This window comes from Salmo salar, chromosome 18 (assembly GCF_965601325.2).
Source record: "Salmo salar chromosome 18, fSalSal1, whole genome shotgun sequence".
NCBI classification, from domain to species: Eukaryota; Metazoa; Chordata; class Actinopteri; order Salmoniformes; family Salmonidae; genus Salmo; species Salmo salar.
Genome location: NC_138308.1, coordinates 46,002,501 through 46,029,564, shown reverse-complemented (window position 1 = coordinate 46,029,564; position 27,064 = coordinate 46,002,501). Strand labels below are relative to the sequence as shown.

At 42.0% G+C, this 27,064-nt stretch overlaps 1 protein-coding gene across 2 annotated transcripts in view; it reads left to right on the top strand.

Annotated features, from left to right (window-relative positions):
* The window catches only part of LOC106613940 (dedicator of cytokinesis protein 1), a 733,517-nt gene that overhangs the window by 165,217 nt on the left and 541,236 nt on the right, over nt 1-27,064 (top strand). For both annotated transcript variants that reach the window (XM_045701156.2, XM_045701155.2), the window contains exons 21-24: nt 116-216; nt 5,717-5,845; nt 14,571-14,679; nt 21,845-21,915. In XM_045701156.2, the coding sequence (XP_045557112.1) occupies nt 116-216; nt 5,717-5,845; nt 14,571-14,679; nt 21,845-21,915 (410 nt within the window). The remainder of the gene's footprint in view (nt 1-115; nt 217-5,716; nt 5,846-14,570; nt 14,680-21,844; nt 21,916-27,064) is intronic.

The window sequence follows — 27,064 nt, the reverse complement described above, 5'->3', positions numbered from 1 at the left end:
TCCCTTTGTCCATTTTCAATGAGAAAGAAAACGTCTAGTTTTTTCCTCCCAACTCTGTTGTGACATACGGTTTGTGTTTTAATGAATTTGTGTCTGTTTTTTATTATTTTGGCAGGTATTCATAATTGGACTCATTGCAGACAGAAAGTTTCAGCACTTTAATCCTGTCCTTGAAACCTACATACGGAAGCACTTCAGTGCTACTCTGGCGTACACGTGAGTACAGCTTATTACTGCTAGAGAAATATACTGAGTGGACAAAACATTAGGAACACCTGCTCTTTCCTTGACATAGACTGACCAAGTGAATCCAGGTGAAAGCTATGATCCCTTACTGATGTCACTTGTTAAATCCACTTCAAATCAGTGTTGGTGAAGGAGAGGGGACAGGTTAAGGAAGGATTTTTAAGCCTTGAGGCAATTGAGACATGGATTGTGTATGTGTGCCATTCAGAGGGTGAATGGGCAAGACAAACGATTTAAGTGCCTTTGAACGGGGTATGGTAGTAGGTGGGAGGCGCACCGGTTTGAGTGCATCAAGAACTGCAACGCTGCTGGGTTTTTCCACACTCAACGGTTTCCTGTGATTATCAAGAATGGTCCACCACCCAAAGGACACCCATCTGGACACAACTGTAGGGTGCATTGGAGTCAGTATGGTCCAGCATCCCTGTAGAACGCTTTTAAACACCTTTTAAAGTCCATTCTCTGACGAATTGAGGCTGTTCTGAGGGCATAAGGTGTGTGTGTGTTGGGGGGGGGGGGGTGTTCCTAATGTTTTGTCCACTCACTGTATAATGAGTGGCAGGATGATTGGTCCTTTTTCCTGGGAACTCGGGCCTGGACGGTGTTTTCATCATGCTGCTTCTTCATCTCATGGTTAGATCATAACCCTGTACCTTCTTCTTCTCATGGTTAGATCATAACCCTGTACCTTCTTCATCTCATGGTTAGATCATAACCCTGTACCTTCTTCTTCTCATGGTTAGATCATAACCCTGTACCTTCTTCATCTCATGGTTAGATCATAACCCTGTACCTTCTTCTTCTCATGGTTAGATCATAACCCTGTACCTTCTTCTTCTCATGGTTAGATCATAACCCTGTACCTTCTTCTTCTCATGGTTAGATCATAACCCTGTACCTTCTTCTCATGGTTAGATCATAACCCTGTACCTTCTTCTTCTCATGGTTAGATCATAACCCTGTATCTTCTTCTTCTCATGGTTAGATCATAACCCTGTACCTTCTTCTCATGGTTAGATCATAACCCTGTACCTTCTTCTTCTCATGGTTAGATCATAACCCTGTACCTTCTTCTTCTCATGGTTAGATCATAACCCTGTACCTTCTTCTCATGGTTAGATCATAACCCTGTACCTTCTTCTTCTCATGGTTAGATCATAACCCTGTACCTTCTTCTTCTCATGGTTAGATCATAACCCTGTACCTTCTTCTTCTCATGGTTAGATCATAACCCTGTACCTTCTTCTCATGGTTAGATCATAACCCTGTACCTTCTTCTTCTCATGGTTAGATCATAACCCTGTACCTTCTTCTTCTCATGGTTAGATCATAACCCTGTACCTTCTTCTTCTCATGGTTAGATCATAACCCTGTACCACCTTCTTCTCATGATTAGATCATAACCCTGTACCACCTTCTTCTCATGGTTAGATCATAACCCTGTACCTTCTTCTTCTCATGATTAGATCATAACCCGGTACCTTCTTCTTCTCATGGTTAGATCATAACCCTGTACCACCTTCTTCTCATGGTTAGATCATAACCCTGTACCACCTTCTTCTCATGGTTAGATCATAACCCTGTACCTTTTTTCTTCTCATGGTTAGATCATCACCCTGTACCACCTTCTTCTCATGGTTAGATCATAACCCTGTACCACCTTCTCATGGTTAGATCATAACCCTGTACCTTTTTCTTCTCATGGTTAGATCATCACCCTGTACCACCTTCTTCTCATGGTTAGATCATAACCCTGTACCTTCTTCTTCTCATGGTTAGATCATAACCCTGTACCACCTTCTTCCTATGGTTAGATCATAACCCTGTACCACCTTCTTCCTATGGTTAGATCATAACCCTGTACCACCTTCTTCCTATGGTTAGATCATAACCCTGTACCACCTTCTTCTCATGGTTAGATCATAACCCTGTACCACCTTCTTCCTATGGTTAGATCATAACCCTGTACCACCTTCTTCTCATGGTTAGATCATAACCCTGTACCACCTTCTTCCTATGGTTAGATCATAACCCTGTACCACCTTCTTCATATGGTTAGATCATAACCCTGTACCACCTTCTTCCTATGGTTAGATCATAACCCTGTACCACCTTCTTCCTATGGTTAGATCATAACCCTGTACCACCTTCTTCCTATGGTTAGATCATAACCCTGTACCAAGGATATGTGCATAACGAGGCTGTTAATAAATGCTGTACGTGTTCAATGTGAACAAATACAACTGAACACAATGTAGGAGCCACGCGTCTCGGTGCAGTGGGTTTTGTAACGTGTTTCCAGAACATCTTACCACTTCCCAGAATGGATCATCAACTGCTTGAATCTGAATACGGTCCTAAACAACTATGTAGATAATGCAGAGAAGTTAAATGTACAGCTATATGAACAGAACGGGCTGTATAGTTTTAATATTTACAGTGCATTCAGGAAGGTATTCAGACCCCTTCACCAGCCCCTCCCACAAAAACAAAATGACGTTACAACCTTATGCTGAAATGGATTATATTGTTTTTTCCCCCACTCATCAATCTACAGACACTACCCCATCATTTGCAAATTTGTATAAAAAAAATAAATAAAAAAAATAAAATATATATATATATATATATATATATATATATATATATATATATATATATATATATATATATATATTTAATTTTTTTTTTATTTTTTTTTTTATACAATATAAAAATATATATAATATATTGATATATAATATCAAATTTACTTAAGTATTCAGACCCTTTACTATGTACTTTGTTGAAGCACAGCTTGGCACAGCTGTATTTATGGAGTTTGTCCCATTCTCCTCTGCATATCGTCTCAAGCTCTTGTCAGGTTGGATGGGGAGTATGAAATAACACATATGGAATCATATAGTGACCAAAAAAGTGTTAATATATATATATTTTTTGAGATTCTTCAAATTAGCCATCCTTTGCGTTGTGAACAGCTTTGCATTCTCCTGGCATTCTCTCAACCAGCTTCATGAGGTAATCACCTGGAATGCATTTCAGTTAACTTTTAACAAGGCAAACCGGTTAATTTGTGGAATTTCTTTGAGCCAATCAGTTGTGCTGTGACAAGGTAGGTGTGGTATACAGAAGCTAGCCCTATTTGGTAAAAGTCCATAGCAAGAACAGCTCAAATAAGCAAAGAGAAATGACAATCCATCATTACTTTATTAAGACATGAAGGTCAGTCAGTACGGAACATTTCAAGAACTTTTAAAATTTCTTCAAGTGCAGTCGCAAAAAACCATTGAGGTTTTATTTCATAGTTTTGATGTCTTCACTATTATTGTACAATGTATAAAATAGTAAAAATAAATAAAAACCCTTTAATGAGTAGGTGTTCTAAAACGAGTGACCAGTAGTATATATGTTCTACAATTCAAATCACATTTTATTGGTCACGGAAACACATACAGTTGAAGTCGGAAGTTTACATACACCTTAGCCAAATACATTTAAACTCAGTTTTTCACAAATCCTGACATTTAATCCTAGTAAAAATTCCCTGTCTTATGTCAGTTAGGATCACCACTTTTATTTTAAGAATGTGAAATGTCAGAATAATAGTAGAGAGAATGATTTATTTCAGCTTTTATTTCTTTCATCACATTCCCAGTGGGTCAGAAGTTTACATACACCTAATTAGTATTTGGTAGCATTGCCTTTAAATTGTTTAACTTGGGTCGTTTTGGGTAGCCTTCCACGAGCTTCCCACAATGAGTTGGGTGAATTTTGGCCCATTCCTCCTGACAGAGCTGGTGTAACTGAGTCAGGTTTGTGGGCCTCCTTGCTCGCACACGCTTTTTCAGTTCTGCCCACAAATGTTCTATAGGATTGAGGTCAGGGCTTTGTGATGGCCACTCCAATACCTTGAGGCATTTTTCCTTAAGCCATTTTTCCACAACTTTGGAAGTATGCTTGGGGTCATTGTCCATTTGGAAGACCCATTTGCGACCAAGCTTTAACTTCCTGACTGATGTCTTGAGATGTTGCTTCAATATATACACGTAATTTTCCCTCCTCATGATGCCATCTATTTTGTGAAGTGCACGAGTCCCTCCTGCAGCAGAGCACCCCCACAACATGATGCTGTCACCGACGTGCTTCACGGTTGGGATGGTCTTCTTCGGCTTGCAAGCCTCCCCCTTGTTCCTCCAAACATAACGATGATCATTCTGGCCAAACAGTTCTATTTTTGTTTCATCAGACCAGATGACATTTCTCCAAAAAGTACGATCTTTGTCCCCATGTGCAGTTGCAAACCGTAGGCTGGCTTTTTTATGGCGGTTTTGGAGCAGTGGCTTCTTCCTTGCTGAGCGGCCTTTCAGGTTATGTCGATATAGGACTCGTTTTACTGTGGATATAGATACTTTTGTACCTGTTTCCTCCAGCATCTTCACAAGGTCTTTTGCTGTTGTTCTGGGATTGATTTGCACTTTTCGCACCAACGTACGTTCATCTCTAGGAGACAGAACGTGTCTCCTTCCTGAGCGGTATGACGGTTGCATGGTCCCATGGTGTTTATACTTGCGTACTATTGTTTGTACAGATGAACGTGGTACCTTCAGGCGTTTGGAAATTGCTCCCAAGGATGAACCAGACTTGTGGAGGTCTACAATTTTCTTTTGAGGTCTTGGCTGATTACTTTTGATTTTCCCATGATGTTAAACAAAGAGGCACTGAGTTTGAAGGTAGGCCTTGAAATACATCCACAGGTACACCTCCAATTGACTCAAATGATGTCAATTAGCCTATCAGAAGCTTCTAAAGCCATGACATCATTTTCTGGAATTTTACAAGCTGTTTAAAGGCACAGTCAACTTAGTGTATGTAAACTTCTGACCCACTGGAATTGTGATACAGTGAATAATAAGTGAAATAATCTGTCTGTAAACAATTGTTGGAAAAATGACTTGTGTCATGCACAAAGTAGATGTTCTAACCGACTTGCCAAAACTATAGTTTGTTAACAAGAAATTTGTGGAGTGGTTGAAAAACGAGTTTTAATGACTCCAACCTAAGTGTATGTAAACTTCCCACTACAACTGTATTTACCAGATGTTATTGTGGGTGTAGTGAAATGTTTGTGTTTCTTGCTCCAATAGTGCAGTAATATCTAACAATTCACAACAATACACACAAATCTAAACGTTAAAGAATGCAATTAAGAAATATATAAATATTAGGATGAGCAATGTCGGAATGGCATTGACTAAAATACAGTAGAAACTGACCAATGTTTTGAAGATCTATGTAGAGAATTTAGAGAAGGTGACAGAATAGCTATACAATATAAAATGTAATGTGTGTATATGTGTATGTTCTTCAGGAAGCTGACCAATGTTTTGAAGAACTATGTAGAGAATGCAGAGAAGGTGACAGAATAGCTATACAATAACTAATGTAATGTGTATATGTGTATGTTCTTCAGGAAGCTGACCAAGGTTCTGAAGAACTATGTGGAGAATGCAGAGAAGCTGACAGAACAGCTGCTGAAGGCCATGAAAGCTCTGGAGTACATATTCAAGTTTATAGTGCGCTCCAGGGTCCTCTTCAACCAGTAAGTGTACACACACACACACACACACACACACACACACACACACACACACACCCCTACACACTACTCTGCTCAAATCGTTCATGTGACTAATATGACTTTAGTGTTGATTTCTCCATCTGTATCCGTTTCCGTTTGAATGTAAATATTGACAGTAGGAAGTACATGGTGTTTAATATGCTATAGGGCCTTCACAAAGTATTCAGTCCCCTTGACTTATTCCACATTTTGTTGTGTTACTGCCTGAATTTAAAATGGATTAAATATAATTTTTTTCTCTCTCCCGTTTACACACAATACCCCATAATGACACATTTTTGTGCAAATGTATTGAAAATGAAATACAGAAATATCTCATTTACGTAAATGTCCATACTCCTGAGTCAATACATGTTAGAATCACCGTTGGCAGTGATTACAGCTGTGAGTCTTTCTGGGTAAGTCTCTAAGAGCTTTGCAGACCTGGATTGTACAATATTTGCACATTATTATTTTTTTAATTCTTCAAATTCTTGTCAAGTTGGTTGTTGATCATTGCTAGATAGCCATTTTCAAGTCTTCCCATAGATTTTAAAGCCGATTTCAGTCAAAACTGTAACTTGGCCCCTCAGGAACATTCAATGTCATCTTGGAAAGCAACTCCGTGTAGATTTGGCCTTGTGTTTTGAGGTTATTGTCCTGCTGTAAGGTGAATTACTCTCCCAATGTCCGTTGGAAAGCAGACTGAACCAGGTTTAGCCTGTGCTTACCTCTGTTTTGTTTATTTTTATCCTAAATATCTCTCTAGTCCTTGCCGATGACAAGCATACCCAGAACATGATGCAGCCACCACCACCATGGTTGAATATATGTAGTGTGGATTTGCCCAAAACATAACTCTTTGTATTCAGAAGATAACATTAAGTTCTTTGCCAAAGGTTTTGCAGTTTTACTTTAGTGCCTTATTGCAAACAGGATGCATGTTTTGGAATATTTTTATTCTGTACTACAGGCTTCTTTATTTTCACTCTGTCATTTAGGTTAGTATTGTGGAGTAACTGCAATGTTGTTGATCCATCCTCAGTTTTCTCCTATCACAGCCATTAAACTCTGTTACTGTCACAAGTCACAATTGGCCTCATGGTAAAATCCCTGAGTGGTTTCCTTCCTCTCCTGCAACTGAGTTAGGAAGGACGCCTGTATCTTTGTAGTGACGCAGTATGATGATACACCATCCAAAGTGTAATTAATTACTTCACTATGCTCAAAGGGATGTCTGCTTTTAATTTGTTTTACCCATCTACCAATAGGTTCCTTTCTTTGCGAGGCATTGGAAAACCTCCCTGGTCTTTGTGGTTGAGTCTGTGTTTGAAATTCACTGCTTGACTGAGGGACATTACAGATAATTGTATGTGTTGGGGTAGTCATTAAACATGTTAAACACTGTTATTGCACCCAGAGTCCATGCAACTGATTATGTTACTTGTTAAGCACATTTTTTACTCCTGAACTTATTTCGGCTCACCATAACAAAGGGGTTGAATGCTTATTGACTCATTTATTTATTCATTTTATAAAAAATATCTAAAAACATATATCCACTTTGACATTAATGGGATATTGTGTGTAGGCCAGTGACACACAATCTACAATGAATTTATTTTAAATTGAGGCTGTAACACAACAAAATGTGGACAAAGTCAAGTAATGTGGATACTTTCTGAAGGCCCCGTAAATCATATTGATAATGTCGCCGTTACTCTACCCCTATTAAAAATGTGCCATACAATAACTACCGCCATACAATAACTACCACCATATAATAACTACCACATAACTACCACCATATAATAACTACCGCCATATAATAACTACCACATAACTACCACCATATAGTAACTACCGCCATACAATAACTACCGCCATACAATAACTACCGCCATATAATAACTACCACATAACTACCACCATATAATAACTACCACCATATAATAACTACCACCATATAATAACTACCGCCATATAATAACTACCGCCATATAATAACTGCCGCCATATAATAACTACCGCCATATAATAACTGCCGCCATATAATAACTGCCACCATATAATAACTGCCACCATATAATAACTGCCACCATATAATACCTGCCACCATATAATACCTGCCACCATATAATAACTACCACCATACAATAACTACCACCATACAATAACTACCGCCATATAATAACTACCACCATATAACTACCGCCATATAATAACTACCACATAACTACCACCATATAATAACTACCGCCATACAATAACTACCACCATATAATAACTACCTCCATACAATAACTACCACCATATAATAACTACCACATAACTACCACCATATAATAACTACCACCATATAATAACTACCATATAATAACTACCACCATATAATAACTACCGCTATTAATAACCACCATATAATAACTACCGCCATATAATAACTACCACATAACTACCGCCATATAATAACTGCCACCCTATAATAACTACCACCATATAATAACTACCGCCATATAATAACTACCACATAACTACCGCCATATAATAACTACCACATAACTACCGCCATATAATAACTGCCACCCTATAATAACTACCACCATATAATAACTACCGCCATATAATAACTACCACATAACTACCGCCATATAATAACTACCACATAACTACCGCCATATAATAACTACCACATAACTACCGCCATATAATAACTACCACATAACTAACACCATACAATAACTACCGCCATACAATAACTACCGCCATACAATAACTACTGCCATACAATAACTACCGCCATATAATAACTACCGCCATATAATAACTACCGCCATATAATAACTACCACATAACTACCGCCATACAATAACTGACTTCACATTGACGCTACCTGTTCATGATCAAGCCATTTCTCATATTTTAACATGTTGAATGGTTCAGGCTAGTTTCAGTCCGTTATAGAGTTCCAGAGGTTCATCATGTGACTAGCCTACAGGATATTATTGGATGTATTCGTATTTGGCAGAGGGAAACTTTTGAATGGTCGATCATCTTTCTCCCAGGTTGTGAAGTTGGTCATTTGGTATTGCGTGTTGCGTAGTGTAATATATGACCCAGGTCTAATAGAGTGTGTGGAGTTTGATTGGTTTTCCTGTGGTGGATAGAGGACAAGGTGTCCTTCAGCTCCACAAATTAGAACGGGGATGACACTCTCACTGGGCCCTACTCTCCTGCTTGGAGGAGTGAAGACATTGTGTGTGGCAGATGAGACAGACAGACAGACATGTTTCTCAGGGCTCTGGCTGGCCAGTGGAACTTTTCTGAGGAGTGAGGACATTGTGTGTGGCAGATGAGACAGACAGACAGACAGACAGACAGACAGACAGACAGACAGACAGACAGACAGACAGACAGACAGACAGACATCTCAGGGCTCTGGCTGGCCAGTGGAACGTTTCTGAGGAGTGAAGACATTGTGACAGACAGACATTCTCATCCCACTATTTTCTCCTTGGAGGTAGAGCTGCTGCCTGTGCTTGGCATGGTAGTTCTGTCTGTCCCAGTGTACCGGCCTGACTCTGACTGACTGGCTGGGTCTGAAATAACAACCTGTTCACTATATGGGTCCTGTGGGCCCTTGTCAAAAGTTCTGCCCCATAGGGAATAGTGTGCCATTTTGAACACAGCCTCTGAACTCCGCTTTGTAGCACCACATGAGATGAAAGAAGGAAGACTTCAGTGTTGTTGTGAAACCTCAGAGCGATGCTTCAAATCCCATAGTTTCTGCCTGTAAGCCCCCTCCACTCATCAGTGGCTATTTCCCATCTCTGGCTGCATGTCTGTCTGTGTTCTACAGACTCTCATCATGTAGATGGCAACCACCTAACCTGGCTTCAAATGGTAGTGGCTTCCTTGCACCAGGCAAAGCTCAATCAAGCACATCTATAGTGTTTGAAATATATCAAATACTACTTGAACCCGGGTATGGCACCCTGCATCGCCCTGTCTGTGTCTGGAAGTAACAGTGTGAAGTTGGATGTGGAAACCCTCTCTAAACATGTCTTGTCCCCCTCAGCAGTGTAGGAGGAAGAAACCCCCTCTAAACATGTCTTGTCCCCCTCAGCAGTGTAGGAGGAAGAAACCCCCTCTAAACATGTCTTGTCCCCCTCAGCAGTGTTGGAGGAAGAAACCCCCTCTAAACATGTCTTGTCCCCCTCAGCAGTGTAGGAGGAAGAAACCCCCTCTAAACATGTCTTGTCCCCCTCAGCAGTGTTGGAGGAAGAAACCCCCTCTAAACATGTCTTGTCCCCCTCAACAGTGTAGGAGGAAGAAACCCCCTCTAAACATGTCTTGTCCCCCTCAACAGTGTAGGAGGAAGAAACCCCCTCTAAACATGTCTTGTCCCCCTCAGCAGTGTTGGAGGAAGAAACCCCCTCAACATGTCTTGTCCCCCTCAGCAGTGTAGGAGGAAGAAACCCCCTCAACATGTCTTGTCCCCCTCAGCAGTGTAGGAGGAAGAAACCCCCTCTAAACATGTCTTGTCCCCCTCAGCAGTGTAGCAGGAAGAAACCCCCTCTAAACATGTCTTGTCCCCTCTCAGCAGTGTTGGAGGAAGAAACCCCCTCTAAACATGTCTTGTCCCCCTCAGCAGTGTAGCAGGAAGAAACCCCCTCTAAACATGTCTTGTCCCCTCTCAGCAGTGTTGGAGGAAGAAACCCCCTCAACATGTCTTGTCCCCCTCAGCAGTGTAGCAGGAAGTAGAGTAAAGAGTAACTTGTGTTTTACTCAGTAATCACTAATAGAGGTCCGTACATTCCAGAGATGGTAGACACACATTTAGTTTTATTCCCCAACAAAGCATCTCATTTTATAGTTCCATTCCCGTTTGGGGAGATTTACATGCATTGTGCAAGTGAGTGGGATAAAAGCCATGTTGTGGGGATTAGAGATGAGAGAATAGAGGCTTTACTTTAATCTCCTGTCTTGCACTCCTGTCTTGCACCGTACAAAGAGTTACAGGGTTGCAGTCCCGATTCTGCCTCCATACAACGCGTTACAGTCCAGGTTCTGCCTCCATACAAAGGGTTACAGTCCAGGTTCTGTCTCCATACAACGCGTTACAGTCCAGGTTCTGCCTCCATACAAAGGGTTACAGTCCAGATTCTGTCTCCATACAAAGGGTTACAGTCCAGATTCTGTCTCCATACAAAGGGTTACAGTCCAGATTCTTCCTCCATACAACGGGTTACAGTCCAGATTCTGTCTCCATACAAAAGGTTACAGTCCAGATTCTGTCTCCATACAAAGGGTTACAGTCCAGATTCCTCCATACTGTCGTGTCTTTGGCATCATTAAAAGTGAAGACTGGTATTTTATCAAATCAATTCTCTGTAATTATTATTACATAATTAAACTAATCATGTAAATGTAATTAACTAGGAAGTCGGGGCACCAAGGAAAATCTTCAGATTACAAAGTTATAATTTTCCTAATATACCTCTTAAGATATTTTAATATCTGATCAATTAGTCTTGTAATTAATGATTTATTCTTTGCCTCAAGTTAGTCTCATTCCAAACGTCGTAAATTGTTGGTTATCTGCACAAACCCAGCCTTTACTATGAATCATCCATACATCAATTGGCTTAATCATTTATTTACTAACTAACTAAATAATCACAGAAATGCATAAACAAACAGTAGATATGGTTACAAGGAAATGAAAGTGGAGGTTCCCTAGTGGGCTAAGCCGATATGACGGCTTGGTGGACAAAGGGAAGTGGGTGTGGACTGAGAACATGCTGGAAAGACAAAAGGAATCACTTCACAGTTGATAATTATATTAATTGAAATGCTAATCCTTTGCACATGAACGTTCACTCATTCGGGAATAATTGCAATCAATATATATTTACACCCAGTGTGTCGTTGTGATTTCTGTAGGAATCCGGACCATCTGCTGAGAGTCAGTTCATCAGCGTCTCTCTTTCTGCTTCCCTGAAGATCAAAGTCTTTCGTGGTTAGAATGGATACTTCAGAGTACCATTCAGAAATGTTCTCATTGGCTAGATGTTTTGTCGGTTTTCGCATCCCAGGTTGACAAAATTTCTAGCTGCAGACTAGTAATTAATTAAAAATTTGCTCTTAATCTGTAGGGATCGATAGTCTCAGAGTTTAACCATTTCCACCCGTGTAGCCAATGCTCCACGTGGTATGGTTAGGAATTCAACAACCATTACAACCTTAGCTTAGACTGAGGTTTTTGTGGTCTGAAGAGGATTTCCTCAGGAGGGGTTTTTATTCGTAACAGTAGAAAAGGCGGTTCTACGACCCAGATCATGTCTGTGCTCACGGGGGCGGGCCAATGACTTGGTTAAACTTTAAAGGGAATCCAATTCTCTCACAGTAAAGGTTTAACATCACATTACATCATTTCACAAATAGTTTCATCTTTACTCATTTATTTTATACATGAATTAGATGCAAACCCCATAATTGAGAAATGTACACATTCCCGAGAGATAGTTATGTGTGTTTCCTGTCCTCTGAGGTCACCAAATGAAACGCACTAGTCATACCCGTCCCTTAAGTGTCCACGGACCATTCTCACAAGTGGACATTTTGTTTCAAATTCGCTTTTTGGGGATTTAGGAGTTCGCCATGTGAAATCCTTTGTTCTCTCTGTGTCTCTCTTTCTGCATGGCCAGGGGGAGAGAGTCTCCACCAGAAATGTATGGCCTGAGATAAAATAATCTGGGTGTAGGAGAGAGTGGGGGAAGCCACAATCTATACCCAGAAAGGGCCACTTCATTACAATACAAAGGGTTACAGTCCAGATTCTGCCTCCCTACAAAGGTTTACATTCCAGATTCTGCCTCCATACAAAGGGTTACAGTCCAAGGGTTACAGTCCTCCATACAAATCAAATGGAACTGGTGGGTGAGAGATGGACAACAACACACTATGAAAGCCTTAGACCAGGGGTTTTCAAATATTACTCTAGCAGGTCCTGATTACTACTGGTTTCCTGTTCTACTTGATAATTAGTTGCCCCTACCTGGGGTCCCAGGTCTAACTCAGGCCCTGGTCATTAAAATCACCCACCTGGTGTCCCAGGTCTAGGTTCACCTTGAAGGTTCACCTTGAAACAGGACAACGGGCTTAAGCACACAGCCAAGACAACACAGGATTCACTTCGGGGCAAGTCTCTGAATGTCCTTGAGTGGCCCAGCCAGAGCCCGGACTTGAACTCGATCGAACATCTCTGGAGAGACCTGAAAATAGCTGTGCAGAGACGCTCCCCATCCAACCTGACAGAGCTTGAGAGGATCTGCAGAGAAGAATGGTAGAAACTCCCCAAATACAGGTGTGCCAAGCTTGTAGCGTCATACCCAAGAAGGCTGTAATCGCTGCCAAAGGTGCTTCAACAAAGTACTGAGTAAAGGGTCTGAATACTTATGTAAATTTGATATTTGTTTTTTTCTTCATGAATTTGCCAAAATAAAAAATACTACATTTCTGCTTTTTCATTATGGGCTACTGCTTGTAGATTGATGAGGGGTTAAAAACAATTCAATCCATTTTAAAATAAGGCTGGACAAAGTCAAGAGGTCTGAATACTTTCCGAATGCACTCAGACTATTATAAACTGGGTGGTTCAAGCCCTGATTGCTGATTTGCTGAAAGCCGTGGTATATCAGACCATATACCACTGGAATGACCACTTTGTACCTCTCTAATCACCTTGGTAACCAGTTTCTAACAGCAATAAGGCAGCTCGGGGGTTTGTGGTATATGTCCAGTATACCACGACTAAGGGCTGTATCCAGGCCCTCCGCTTTGCGTCGTGGGTAAGAACAGCCCTTAGCCGTGGTATAATGGCCATATACCACACCTCCTCTGGTCTTATTCCTTCATCATAAAACAGTTACGAAGCCTTGTACCTAGCGACCACATTGTGTCAAAATAATCACAGTAAATTAACTGTTCTTCCCCCTACGTAATGTAGTCCAGATTAATAGGCATCTCTTTTGGTATGCCAGAACCTGCCGTTATTTTCCCTACTTTTGGCGCTGGAAGCAGGCAGGCTGGAGGGGGTGTAGCCTGTTTGTTTTAGATGATAATGATGATCAGCAATGATCAATGTATTTTCATCTTGTTTGGTATTTACATGGAGAACCCATGCAGAGCCTGCAGTCAGTGGGCCCTGGTTTGATGGGTAGGGAACAGTGATATAACAATGACAGAGAAGTGGCCAACTGGCATACGGCTACAGGGGCCTGTTTACATCTCTGTGTGAGCTAACAGCAGGTCTCTGATTGTGTGTGGAGGGACTTCATGAAAGATCTCTTTTAATTCCTCCTCTCCTCTCTCTCCCGCTCTCTTCCTCATTCTCTCCTATCACCCCTCTCTCCTCCTATCCCTCCCTCCCTCCCTCCCTCCCTCCCTCCCTCCCTCCCTCCCTCCCTCCCTCCCTCCCTCCCTCCCTCATCCCTCTATCCCTCCCTCCCTCCACTCCTCTCCTCTCTCTCCTGCTCTCTTCCTCATTCTCTCCTACCACCTCTCTCTCCTCCTATCCCTCTTCCCTCCATCTCTTTTCTCCCCCTCCCTCCCTCTCTCTCTCTCTCTCTCTCTCCTCCCTCTCTCCTCTCCTCCCTCCCTCTCTTCTCTCCTCCCTCCCTCCCTCCATCTCTCTTCTCCCCAGACTGTATGAGAACAAAGGAGAAGCAGACTTCATGGACTCCTTGAGGAATCTCTTCACTTCCTTCAATGACATGATGAACATCAACTCTGAGAACACAGGCATGGTGAAGGTAGGACATCATTCATATAGTCTGTCTCTGCTTCAGAGTGATGCCTTTTGTTTCCATGCTATTCTATGTATTTTGTCTCTAGTTCCCATCCCATGTCCACTATGTGTCCAGATGTATCTTGCTCCCCTATGGGTAAAGGACAATATACAGTACTTTCAGTTTCAACATACCTACTCATTTAAGGGTTTTTCTTTATTTTTACTGTTCTATATTGTAGAATAATAGTGATGATCATGAAATAACACATATGGAATTATGTAGTAACTAAAAAGTGTTAAACAAAATATTTTAGATTTTAGATTCTTCAAAGTAGCCACTCTTTGCCTTGATGCCAGCTTTGCACACACTTGGCATCCTCTCAACCAGCTTCACCTGGAATGCTTTTACAACAGTCTTGAAAGAGTTCCCACATATGCTGAGCACTTGTTGGCTGCTTTTCCTTCACTCTGCGATCCAACTCATCCTCAACCATCTCAATTGGGTTGAGGTCGGGTGATTGTGGAGGCCAGGTCATCTGATGCAGCACTCCATCACTCTCCTTGGTCAAGTCGACCGTACACAGCCTGGAGGTGTGTTTTGGGTCATTGTCCTGTTGAAAAAACAAATGATAGCCCAAACCAGATGGGATAGCATATCGCTGCAGAATGCTGTGGTAGCCATGCTGGTTAAGTGTGCCTTGAATTCTAAACAAATCACAGACCGTGTCACCAGCAAAGCACCATCAGACCTCCTCCTCCATGCTTCATGGTGGAAACCACACATGCAGAGATCATCCATTCACCTACTCTGCATCTCACAAAGACACGTTGTTTGGAACCAATAATCTCAAATTTGGACTCATCAGACCAAAGGACAGATTTCCACCAGTCTGTCCATTGCTCGTGTTTCTTCGCCCAAGCAAGTCTCTTCTTCATATTGGTGTCCTTTAGTAGTGGTTTCTTAGCAGCAATTCAGCCATGAAGGCCTGATTCACGCAGTCTCCTCTGAACAGTTGATGTTGATGTGTCTGTTACTTGAACTCTGTGAAGCATTTGTTTGGGCTGCAATCTGAGGCTGGTAACTCTAATGAACTTATCCTCTGCAGCAGAGGTATCTCTGGGTCTTCCACTCCTGTGGCGGTCCTCATGAGAGCCAGGTTCATCATAGCGATTGATGGTTTTTGCTACTGCATTTGAAGAAACTTTCAAAGTTCTTGAAATTTAAAGTAGCTATGGACTGGCATTTCTCTTTGCTTATTTGATCTGTTCTTGCCATAATATGGACTTGGTCTTTTACCAAATAGGGCTGTATTCTGTATACTACCCCTACCTTGTCACAACACAACTGATTGGCTCAAATGCATTAAGAAGGAAAGAAATTCCATAAATTAACTTTTAAGAAGGCACACCTGTTAATTGAAATGCATTCCAGGTGACTACCTCATGAAGCTGGTTGAGAGAATGCCAAGAGTGTGCAAAGCTGTCAAGGCAAAGGGTTTCTGTTTGAAGAATCTGAAATATATTTGAATTTGTTTAACACTTTTTTTTGGTTACTACATGATTCCATATGTGTTATTTCATAGTTGTGATGTCTTTACTGTTATTCTACAATGTAGAAAGTAGTACAAATAAAGAAAAACCCTGGAATGAGTAGGTGTGTCCAAACTTTTGACTGGTAGTGTATCTGTTATTGTTGGCTGTGTGTTGTTCCCCTCTTTATTCATTGTCTTCCTGAATAGATCTCTCCATGTGCCTCCCTTCCCTCTGTGTTCATATGTATTTCTTCTGCAACTGTTGTCTCTGTCTGTGTTCTCTCTCTGACCTGGTCTGTTCTGTGTCCTGGGGCATCTCTCTCTCTCTCTCTCTCTCTCTCTCTCTCTCTCTCTCTCTCCCTCTCCCTCTCCCTCTCCCTCTCCCTCCCCTCCCTCCCTCCCTCCCTCCCTCCCTCCCTCCCTCCCTCCCTCCCTCCTTCTGTTCTGTGTCCTGGGACATCTCTCTCTCTCTCTCTGACCTGGTCTGTTCTGTGTCCTGGGGCATCTCTCTCTCTCTCTCTCTCTGACCTGGTCTGTTCTGTGTCCTGGGACCTCTCTCTCTCTCTCTCTCTCTGACCTGGTCTGTTCTGTGTCCTGGGACCTCTCTCTCTCTCTCTCTCTGACCTGGTCTGTTCTGTGTCCTGGGACATCTCTCTCTCTGACCTGGTCTGTTCTGTGTCCTGGGACATCTCTCTCTCTGACCTGGTCTGTTCTGTGTCCTGGGACATCTCTCTCTCTGACCTGGTCTGTTCTGTGTCCTGGGACATCTCTCTCTGATATGACCTGTTCTGTGTCCTGGGACCTCTCTCTCTCTCTCTGACCTGGTTTGTTCTGTGTCTTGGGACATCTCTCTCTCTGACCTGGTCTGTTCTGTGTCCTGGGCCATCTCTCTCTGATCTGACCTGTTCTGTGTCCTGGGGCATCTCTCTCTCTCTCTCTCTCTCTCTCTCTCTCTCTCTCTCTGTCTCTCTCTCTCTCTCTCTCTCTCTCTCCCCCTCTTTCTCTCTGTCTCTCTCTCTCTGACCTGACCTGTGTCCTGGGGCATCTCTCTCTCTCTGACCTGGTCTGTTCTGTGTCCTGGGACATCTCTCTCTCTCTCTCTCTCTCTCTCTCTCTCTCTCTCTGACCTGGTCTGTTCTGTGTCCTGGGACCTCTCTCTCTCTCTCTGACCTGGTCTGTTCTGTGTCCTGGGACATCTCTCTCTCTGACCTGGTCTGTTCTGTGTCCTGGGCCATCTCTCTCTGATCTGACCTGTTCTGTGTCCTGGGGCATCTCTCTCTCTCTCTCTCTCTCTCTCTCTCTCTCTGTCTCTCTCTCTCTCTCTCTCTCTCTCTCTCCCCCTCTTTCTCTCTCTCTCTGACCTGACCTGTGTCCTGGGGCATCTCTCTCTCTCTGATCTGGCCTGTTCTGTGTCCTGGGACATCTCTCTCTCTCTGATCTGTTCTGTGTCCTGGGACATCTCTCTGACCTGGCCTGTTCTGTGTCCCGGGACATCTCTGCATTCCTCCTCTTTAGCTCCTCCTCAAGGTATGTTCTGATTGCCTCCCTCCCTCTTTCCCTCCCTCGTTCCTTTAACTAGGCCTTTTGGAAGTCTTGTAACAGAGTTGAATTGTTGCACCGTTAGAAGTGCTCCTTATAGAGGGTTTGTTAATCAGAATAGAGGGTTTCCATGTAGGAGACAGTTAATCCCCTTCAACAGTGACTATGTCCCCAATGGTACATTATTTCCTGTTTCCTTATGGGCCCTGGTCAAAAGTATAGCGCTATGGGACACAGCCAGTGTCTTTGAAATCCAACGTCCCTGCTCTGGTCTCTGTTTCTGTCTGATTGGCTGTTTGAAATCCAACGTTCCTGCTCTGGTCTCTGTTTCTGTCTGATTGGCTGTTTGAAATCCAACGTTCCTGCTCTGGTCTCTGTTTCTGTCTGATTGGCTGTTTGAAATCCAACGTTCCTGCTCTGCTCAGGTCTCTCTCTGATTGGTTGTTTAACTAGTTGTCAACAAAGTAGTGAAAACAGGAAAATCATCTGAGGCTCAAATGACACCCTATTCCCTGTCAAAGGATGTGTACTATATAGGGAATCAGGTGCCATTTCCAATGCAGCCAGGACACTAGGAAGAAAGGCTCAGAACTGCCTGGTTATTAAAACCACCCTGATAGGAGAAAACAGGGAAATCACAGCTCCTCCCTGAACAACATTACTGATGGAGGTCATTGTTCTTATTTTACAACATGGACGTTTAGTGGTTTAGTTGTCAGGACCCTGGCAGCTGTCCAGATCACTGACATGTTTAGGTTTCTAGTGGCCTATAAATAATGACAGATGTATTTACCATGTGGTAAATAGGGAAATAAATGGATGTTTTTACAGATGACTACCTGTATAAACAGATCATCCCTTAGCCTGGATCCCTTCCTGCTAATCAAGCCCAGACAACTAATGACTAATGACAAGCCTAATGACTCTAGACAAGCCTAATGACTCTAGACAAGCATAATGACTCTAGACAAGCATAATGACTCTAGACAAGCATACTGACTCTAGACAAGCATAATGACTCTAGACAAGCATAATGACTCTAGACAAGCATACTGACTCTAGACAAGCATACTGACTCTAGACAAGCATACTGACTCTAGACAAGCATACTGACTCTAGACAAGCATACTGACTCTAGACAAGCATAATGACTCTAGACAAGCCTAATGACTAATGACTCTAGACAACCATACTGACTCTAGACAACCATACTGACTCTAGACAAGCCTACTGACTCTAGACAAGCCTAATGACTAATGACTCTAGACAACCATACTGACTCTAGACAACCATACTGACTCTAGACAAGCCTACTGACTCTAGACAAGCCTAATGACTAATGACTCCAGACAAGCATAATGACTAATGACTCTAGACAAGCATACTGACTCTAGACAAGCATACTGACTCTAGACAAGCCTACTGACTCTAGACAAGCCTACTGACTCTAGACAAGCCTAATGACTCCAGACAAGCCTAATGACTAATGACTCTAGACAAGCATACTGACTCTAGACAAGCATACTGACTCTAGACAAGCATACTGACTCTAGACAAGCATACTGACTAGACAAGCCTAATGACTAATGACTCTAGACAAGCATACTGACTCTAGACAAGCATACTGACTCTAGACAACCATACTGACTCTAGACAACCATACTGACTCTAGACAAGCATACTGACTCTAGACAAGCATAATGACTAATGACTCTAGACAAGCATACTGACTCTAGACAAGCATACTGACTCTAGACAAGCATACTGACTCTAGACAAGCCTACTGACTCTAGACAAGCCTACTGACTCTAGACAAGCCTACTGACTCTAGACAAGCCTACTGACTCTAGACAAGCCTAATGACTAATGACTCTAGACAAGCATACTAACGAATGACTCTAGACAAGCATACTGACTCTAGACAAGCCTAATGACTCTAGACAAGCATAATGACTAATGACTCTAGACAAGCATAATGACTAATGACTCTAGACAAGCATAATGACTAATGACTCTCGACAAGCATAATGACTAATGACTCTAGACAAGCCTAATGACTCTAGACAAGCCTAATGACTCTAGACAAGCATAATGACTCTAGACAAGCATAATGACTAATGACTCTAGACAAGCATAATTACTTTAGACAAGCATAATGACTCTAGACAAGCATACTGACTCTAGACAAGCATACTGACTCTAGACAAGCCTAATGACTCTAGACAAGCCTAATGACTCTAGACAAGCCTAATGACTCTAGACAAGCACAATGACTAATGACTCTAGACAAGCCTAATGACTCTAGACAAGGCTAATGACTCTAGACAAGGCTAATGACTCTAGACAAGCCTGATGACTCTGGACAAGCCTAATGACTCTGGACAAGCCTAATGACTCTGGACAAGCCTAATGACTCTGGACAAGCCTAATGACTCTGGACAAGCACAATGACTCTGGACAAGCACAATGACTCTGGACAAGCACAATGACTCTGGACAAGCACAATGACTCTAGACAAGCACAATGACTCTAGACAAGCAAAATTACTCTAGACAAGCCTAATTAGACAAGCATACTGACTCTAGACAAGCATACTGACTCTAGACAAGCCTAATGACTCTAGACAAGCCTAATGACTCTAGACAAGCACAATGACTAATGACTCTAGACAAGGCTAATGACTCTAGACAAGCACAATGACTCTAGACAAGCCTGATGACTCTAGACAAGCCTAATGACTCTAGACAAGCCTAATGACTCTGGACAAGCACAATGACTCTGGACAAGCACAATGACTCTGGACAAGCACAATGACTCTGGACAAGCACAATGACTCTGGACAAGCACAATGACTCTGGACAAGCACAATGACTCTAGACAAGCCTAATTAGACAAGCACAATGACTCTAGACAAGCCTAATGACTCTAGACAAGCCTAATGACTCTAGACAAGCCCAATGACTCTAGACAAGCATACTGACTAATGACTCTAGACAAGCATAATGACTAATGACTCTAGACAAGCCTAATGACTCTTGACAAGCCTAATGACTCTTGACAAGCCTAATGCCTCTAGACAAGCCTAATGACTCTAGACAAGCCTAATGACTCTAGACAAGCACAATGACTAATGACTCTAGACAAGCCTAATGACTCTAGACAAGCCTAATGCCTCTACACAAGCCTAATGACTCTAGACAAGCACGATGACTCTAGACAAGCCTGATGACTCTAGACAAGCCCAATGACTCTAGACAAGCCCAATGACTCTGGACAAGCCCAATGACTCTGGACAAGCCCAATGACTCTGGACAACCACAATGACTCTGGACAAGCACAATGACTCTGGACAAGCACAATGACTCTGGACAAGCACAATGACTCTGGACAAGCACAATGACTCTAGACAAGCACAATGACTCTAGACAAGCACAATGACTCTAGACAAGCCTAATTAGACAAGCACAATGACTCTAGACAAGCCTGATGACTCTAGACAAGCACGATGACTCTAGACAAGCACGATGACTCTAGACAAGCACAATGACTCTAGACAAGCCTAATTAGACAAGCACAATGACTCTAGACAAGCCTGATGACTCTAGACAAGCACGATGACTCTGGACAAGCACAATGACTCTGGACAAGCACAATGACTCTGGACAAGCACAAGGACTCTAGACAAGCACAATGACTCTAGACAAGCCTAATTAGACAAGCACAATGACTGTAGACAAGCACAATGACTCTAGACAAGCCTAATGACTCTAGACAAGCATACTGACTAATGACTCTAGACAAGCATAATGACTAGACAAGCCTAATGACTCTAGACAAGCATAATGACTAATGACTCTAGACAATCATAATGACTAATGACACTAGACAAGCATAATGACTCTAGACAAGCCTAATGACTCTAGACAAGCCTAATGACTCTAGACAAGCCTAATGACTCTAGAGAAGCATAACGACACATCCAGTCATACAAAGTATTGTGATGTTCTAGCTAACATTTTCAACATTCTAGTGAGGGCCAGGGTGGTTACACAGTTGGTCATCTAATATTCAAACCTTTAAGATCAGGGATAATCATTATCGTTTTGTTTTGTCCAGGGTGCAGCGCTGAAATACGTCCCCACAATCGTGAACGACGTCAAACTGGTCTTCGATCCCAAGGAGCTCAGGTATGTTTTCATCAGGGAAACCGCTGTCCTGTGGTGAATAATGCTTTAACACTGTATATAACACACTTCTACAATGCCATAACAGAGCTGAGATTTTCATCCCATTCCCTCCACTGGCTGTGACTCCTGTTAGACCAATACTATAGTATCATTATCTGTGACTGCTGTTAGACCAATACTGTAGTATCATTATCTGTGACTCCTGTTAGACCAATACTGTAGTATCGTTATCTGTGACGCCTGTTAGACCAATACTGTAGTATCATTATCTGTGACTCCTGTTAGGCCAATACTGTAGTATCATTATCTGTGACTCCTGTTAGGCCAATACTGTAGTATCATTATCTGTGACTCCTGTTAGACCAATACTGTATTATCATTATCTGTGACTCCTGTTAGTCCAATACTGTAGTATCATTATCTGTGACTCCTGTTAGGCCAATACTGTAGTATCATTATCTGTGACTCCTGTTAGACCAATACTGTATTATCATTATCTGTGACTCCTGTTAGTCCAATACTGTAGTATCATTATCTGTGACTCCTGTTAGTCCAATACTGTATTATCATTATCTGTGACTCCTGTTAGACCAATACTGTAGTATCATTATCTGTGACTCCTGTTAGACCAATACTGTAGTATCATTATCTGTGACTCCTGTTAGTCCAATACTGTATTATCATTATCTGTGACTCCTGTTAGTCCAATACTGTAGTATCATTATCTGTGACTCCTGTTAGACCAATACTGTAGTATCATTATCTGTGACTGCTGTTAGACCAATACTGTAGTATCATTATCTGTGACTCCTGTTAGACCAATACTGTAGTATCATTATCTGTACATGTAAGGATGCCAGAAGCTAAGGAGGAGGTGCAGAGTGAATCTGAAAAGCTGTGAGTTAAAGTCAATCTAAGAAATGAAGACGTGTGTAAATGAATTGACTATTTAAGGTAAAGCACTCTGACATGGAAGAGAGGGACTAAAGAGCACGCCTTGCTCAGTGGGTTTGTCTCGTCAGTAAGCGTCAATTTGAAATGACATTCCGTGTCTTAGAGATTGTCTCCCCTTTATTTTTGGGGGGTGTGATTACCTTTAACAGTTGATTTGGATTAACGAACTGATTTGATGTTGTGGCTTGTGCAGTGTGAGTAGTCACTCCTCATTATTCTAGAGCTCCTTACCTTTAGGCTCTGTGCTACACACACACACACACCACTTAATATTCACCAGCTGTACCATGTGGGTTGGATATATATATAGTCCTGGTTGCCTTGGAAACGTAGAACTGCTGCTTCAACAACAGTGTAGCGGTTAATCTGACCTGTCATGAATGTTATATCATCGTATTATATTGATTTAAAAATACAAAATAACATTTTAATTAGAAAAGCTTTTATAAATGATTAGGTATACATCAATGTTTTGGCAATATATCAATATATCAATAGGACACTAGATCAATAGGAGACTAGATCAATAGGACACTAGATCAATAGATCACTAGATCAATAGATCAATAGGACACTAGATCACTAGGACACTAGATCAATAGGACACTAGATCACTAGGACACTAGATCAATAGGACACTAGATCACTAGATCAATAGGACACTAGATCAATAGGACACTAGATCAATAGGACACTAGATCACTAGATCAATAGGACACTAGATCAATAGGACACTAGATCAATAGATCACTAGGACACTAGATCAATAGGACACTAGATCAATAGGACACTAGATCACTAGGACACTAGATCACTAGATCAATAGGAAACTAGATCAATAGGACACTAGATCACTAGATCAATAGGACACTAGATCACTAGGACACTAGATTAATAGGACACTAGATCACTAGATCACTAGGACACTAGATAAATAGGACACTAGATAAATAGGACACTAGATCAATAGGACACTAGATCAATAGATCACTAGGACACTAGATCACTAGATCAATAGATCAATAGGACACTAGATCAATAGGACACTAGATCAATAGATCACTAGGACACTAGATCAATAGATCAATAGATCAATAGGACACTAGATCAATAGGAAACTAGATCAATAGGACACTAGATCACTAGATCAATAGGACACTAGATCACTAGGACACTAGATCAATAGATCACTAGATTAATAGGACACTAGATCACTAGGACACTAGATAAATAGGACACTAGATCAATAGGACACTAGATCACTAGGACACTAGATCACTAGGACACTAGATCACTAGGACACTAGATCACTAGATCAATTGGACACTAGATCAATAGATCACTAGATCAATAGGACACTAGATCAATAGGACACTAGATCACTAGATCAATAGGACACTAGATCAATAGGACACTAGATCACTAGGACACTAGATCAATAGATCAATAGGACACTAGATCAATAGGACACTAGATCAATAGGCCACTAGGACACTAGATCAATAGATCACTAGATCAATAGATCACTAGGACACTAGATCACTAGATCAATAGGACAATAGATCAATAGATCACGAGGACAGTAGATCAACAGATCACCAGGACACTAGATCACTAGCTCAATAGGACACTAGATCAATAGGACACTAGATCAATAGGACACTAGATCACTAGGACACTAGATCACTAGGACAATAGGACACTAGATCAATAGATAACTAGATCAATAGATCACTAGATCAATAGATCACTAGATCAATAGATCACTAGGACACTAGATCACTAGATCAATAGGACACTAGATCAATAGATCACGAGGACAGTAGATCAATAGATCACTAGGACACTAGATCACTAGCTCAATAGGACACTAGATCAATAGGACACTAGATCACTAGATCACTGGGACACTAGATCAATAGGACACTAGATCAATAGATCACTAGGACACTAGATCAATAGACCACTAGGACACTAGGACACTAGGACACTAGATCACTAGATCAATAGATCACTAGATCACTATGACACTAGATCACTCCAGACTAGCTAATGTAATATTAGAACATAAGGGTCTGTTGTTATACAGACATGGATTTAGTTTGAAGCCTCAACCTATCTTGGTCCTTATTAACTAGAGTCCTGTTCTACATTCACCAAGCTGAGCTGTTCAACTGCTCACACAGAATAAATTCCAGTCTACGTAGTCCCATTGTTAAATATGTTGTTCTGACGTTATATATGTTACATGCAGGACTGTGGCTGGTCTAAAATGGGCCCTGGGCAAATTACTGCACTACATAGAGAATAGGGTGCCTGCTGTACTGTCTACATAGGGAATAGGGTGCCAGTTGTACTGCACTACATAGAGAATAGGGTGCCTGCTGTAAGGTCTACATAGGGAATAGGGTGCCAGTTGTACTGCACTACATAGGGAATAGGGTGCCAGTTGTACTGCACTACATAGGGAATAGTGTGCCCATTGTACTGCACTACATAGGGAATAGGGTGCCCATTCTACTGCACTACATAGGGAATAGGGTGCCCATTGTACTGCACTACATAGGGAATAGGGTGCCCGTTGTACTGCACTATATAGGGAATAGGGTGCCAGTTGTACTGCACTACATGGGGAATAGGGTGCATGTTGTACTGCACTACATAGGGAATAGGGTGCCAGTTGTACTGCACTACATAGGGAATAGGGTGCCAGTTGTACTTCACTATATAGGGAATAGGGTGCCAGTTGTACTGCACTACATAGGGAATAGGGTGCCAGTTGTACTGCACTACATAGGGAATAGGGTGCATGTTGTACTGCACTACATAGGGAATAGGGTGCATGTTGTACTGCACTACATAGGGAATATGGTGCCTGTTGTACTGCACTACATAGGGAATAGGGTGCCAGTTGTACTTCACTATATAGGGAATAGGGTGCCTGTTGTACTGCACTACATAGGGAATGGGGTACCAGTTGTACTGCACTACATAGGGAATAGGGTACCAGTTGTACTGCACTACATAAGGAATAGGGTGCCAGTTGTACTGAACTACATAGGGAATAGGGTGCCAGTTGTACTGAACTACATAGGGAATAGGGTGCCAGTTGTACTGCACTACATAGGGAATAGGGTGCCAGTTGTACTTCACTATATAGGGAATAGGGTGCCAGTTGTACTGCACTACATAGGGAATAGGGTGCCAGTTGTACTGCACTACATAGGGAATAGGGTGCCAGTTGTACTGCACTACATAGTGAATAGGGTACCTGTTGTACTGCACTACATAGGGAATAGGGTACCCGTTGTACTGCACTACATAGGGAATAGGGTGCCCGCTGTACTGCACTACATAGGGAATAGGGTGCCCGTTGTACTGCACTACATGGGGAATAGGGTGCCAGTTGTACTGCACTACATAGGGAATAGGGTGCCTGTTGTACTGCACTACATAGGGAATAGGGTGCCAGTTGTACTGCACTACATAGGGAATAGGGTGCCAGTTGTACTGCACTACATAGGGAATAGGGTGCCAGTTGTACTGCACTACATAGGGAATAGGGTGCCAGTTGTACATCACTCTATAGAGAATAGGGTGCCAGTTGTACAGCACTACATAGGGAATAGGGTACCAGTTGTACTGCACTACATAGGGAATAGGGTACCAGTTGTACTGCACTACATAGGGAATAGGGTGCCAGTTGTACTGCACTACATAGGGAATAGGGTGCCAGTTGTACTGCACTACATAGGGAATAGGGTGCCAGTTGTACTGCACTACATAGGGAATAGGGTGCCAGTTGTACTGCACTACATAGGGAATAGGGTGCCAGTTGTACTGCACTACATAGGGAATAGGGTGCCAGTTGTACTGCACTACATAGGGAATAGGGTGCCAGTTGTACTGCGCTGCATAGGGAATAGGGTGTCAGTTGTACTGCGCTACACAGGGAATAGGATGCCAGTTGTACTGCACTACACAGGGAATAGGATGCCATTTGTACTGCACTATATAGGGAATAGGATGCCAGTTGTACTGCACAACATAGGGAATATAGGGAATAGGTTTCTACTTTTTAAAGGGGATGTTCAGAGGAACACATCACAGTGGTTATTGTGTTATTGAAGAAGCTCATCTCAATGTACAGCGTTCCATAGACATCACTGGAAAGATAATGTGGATGCTGAAGAGG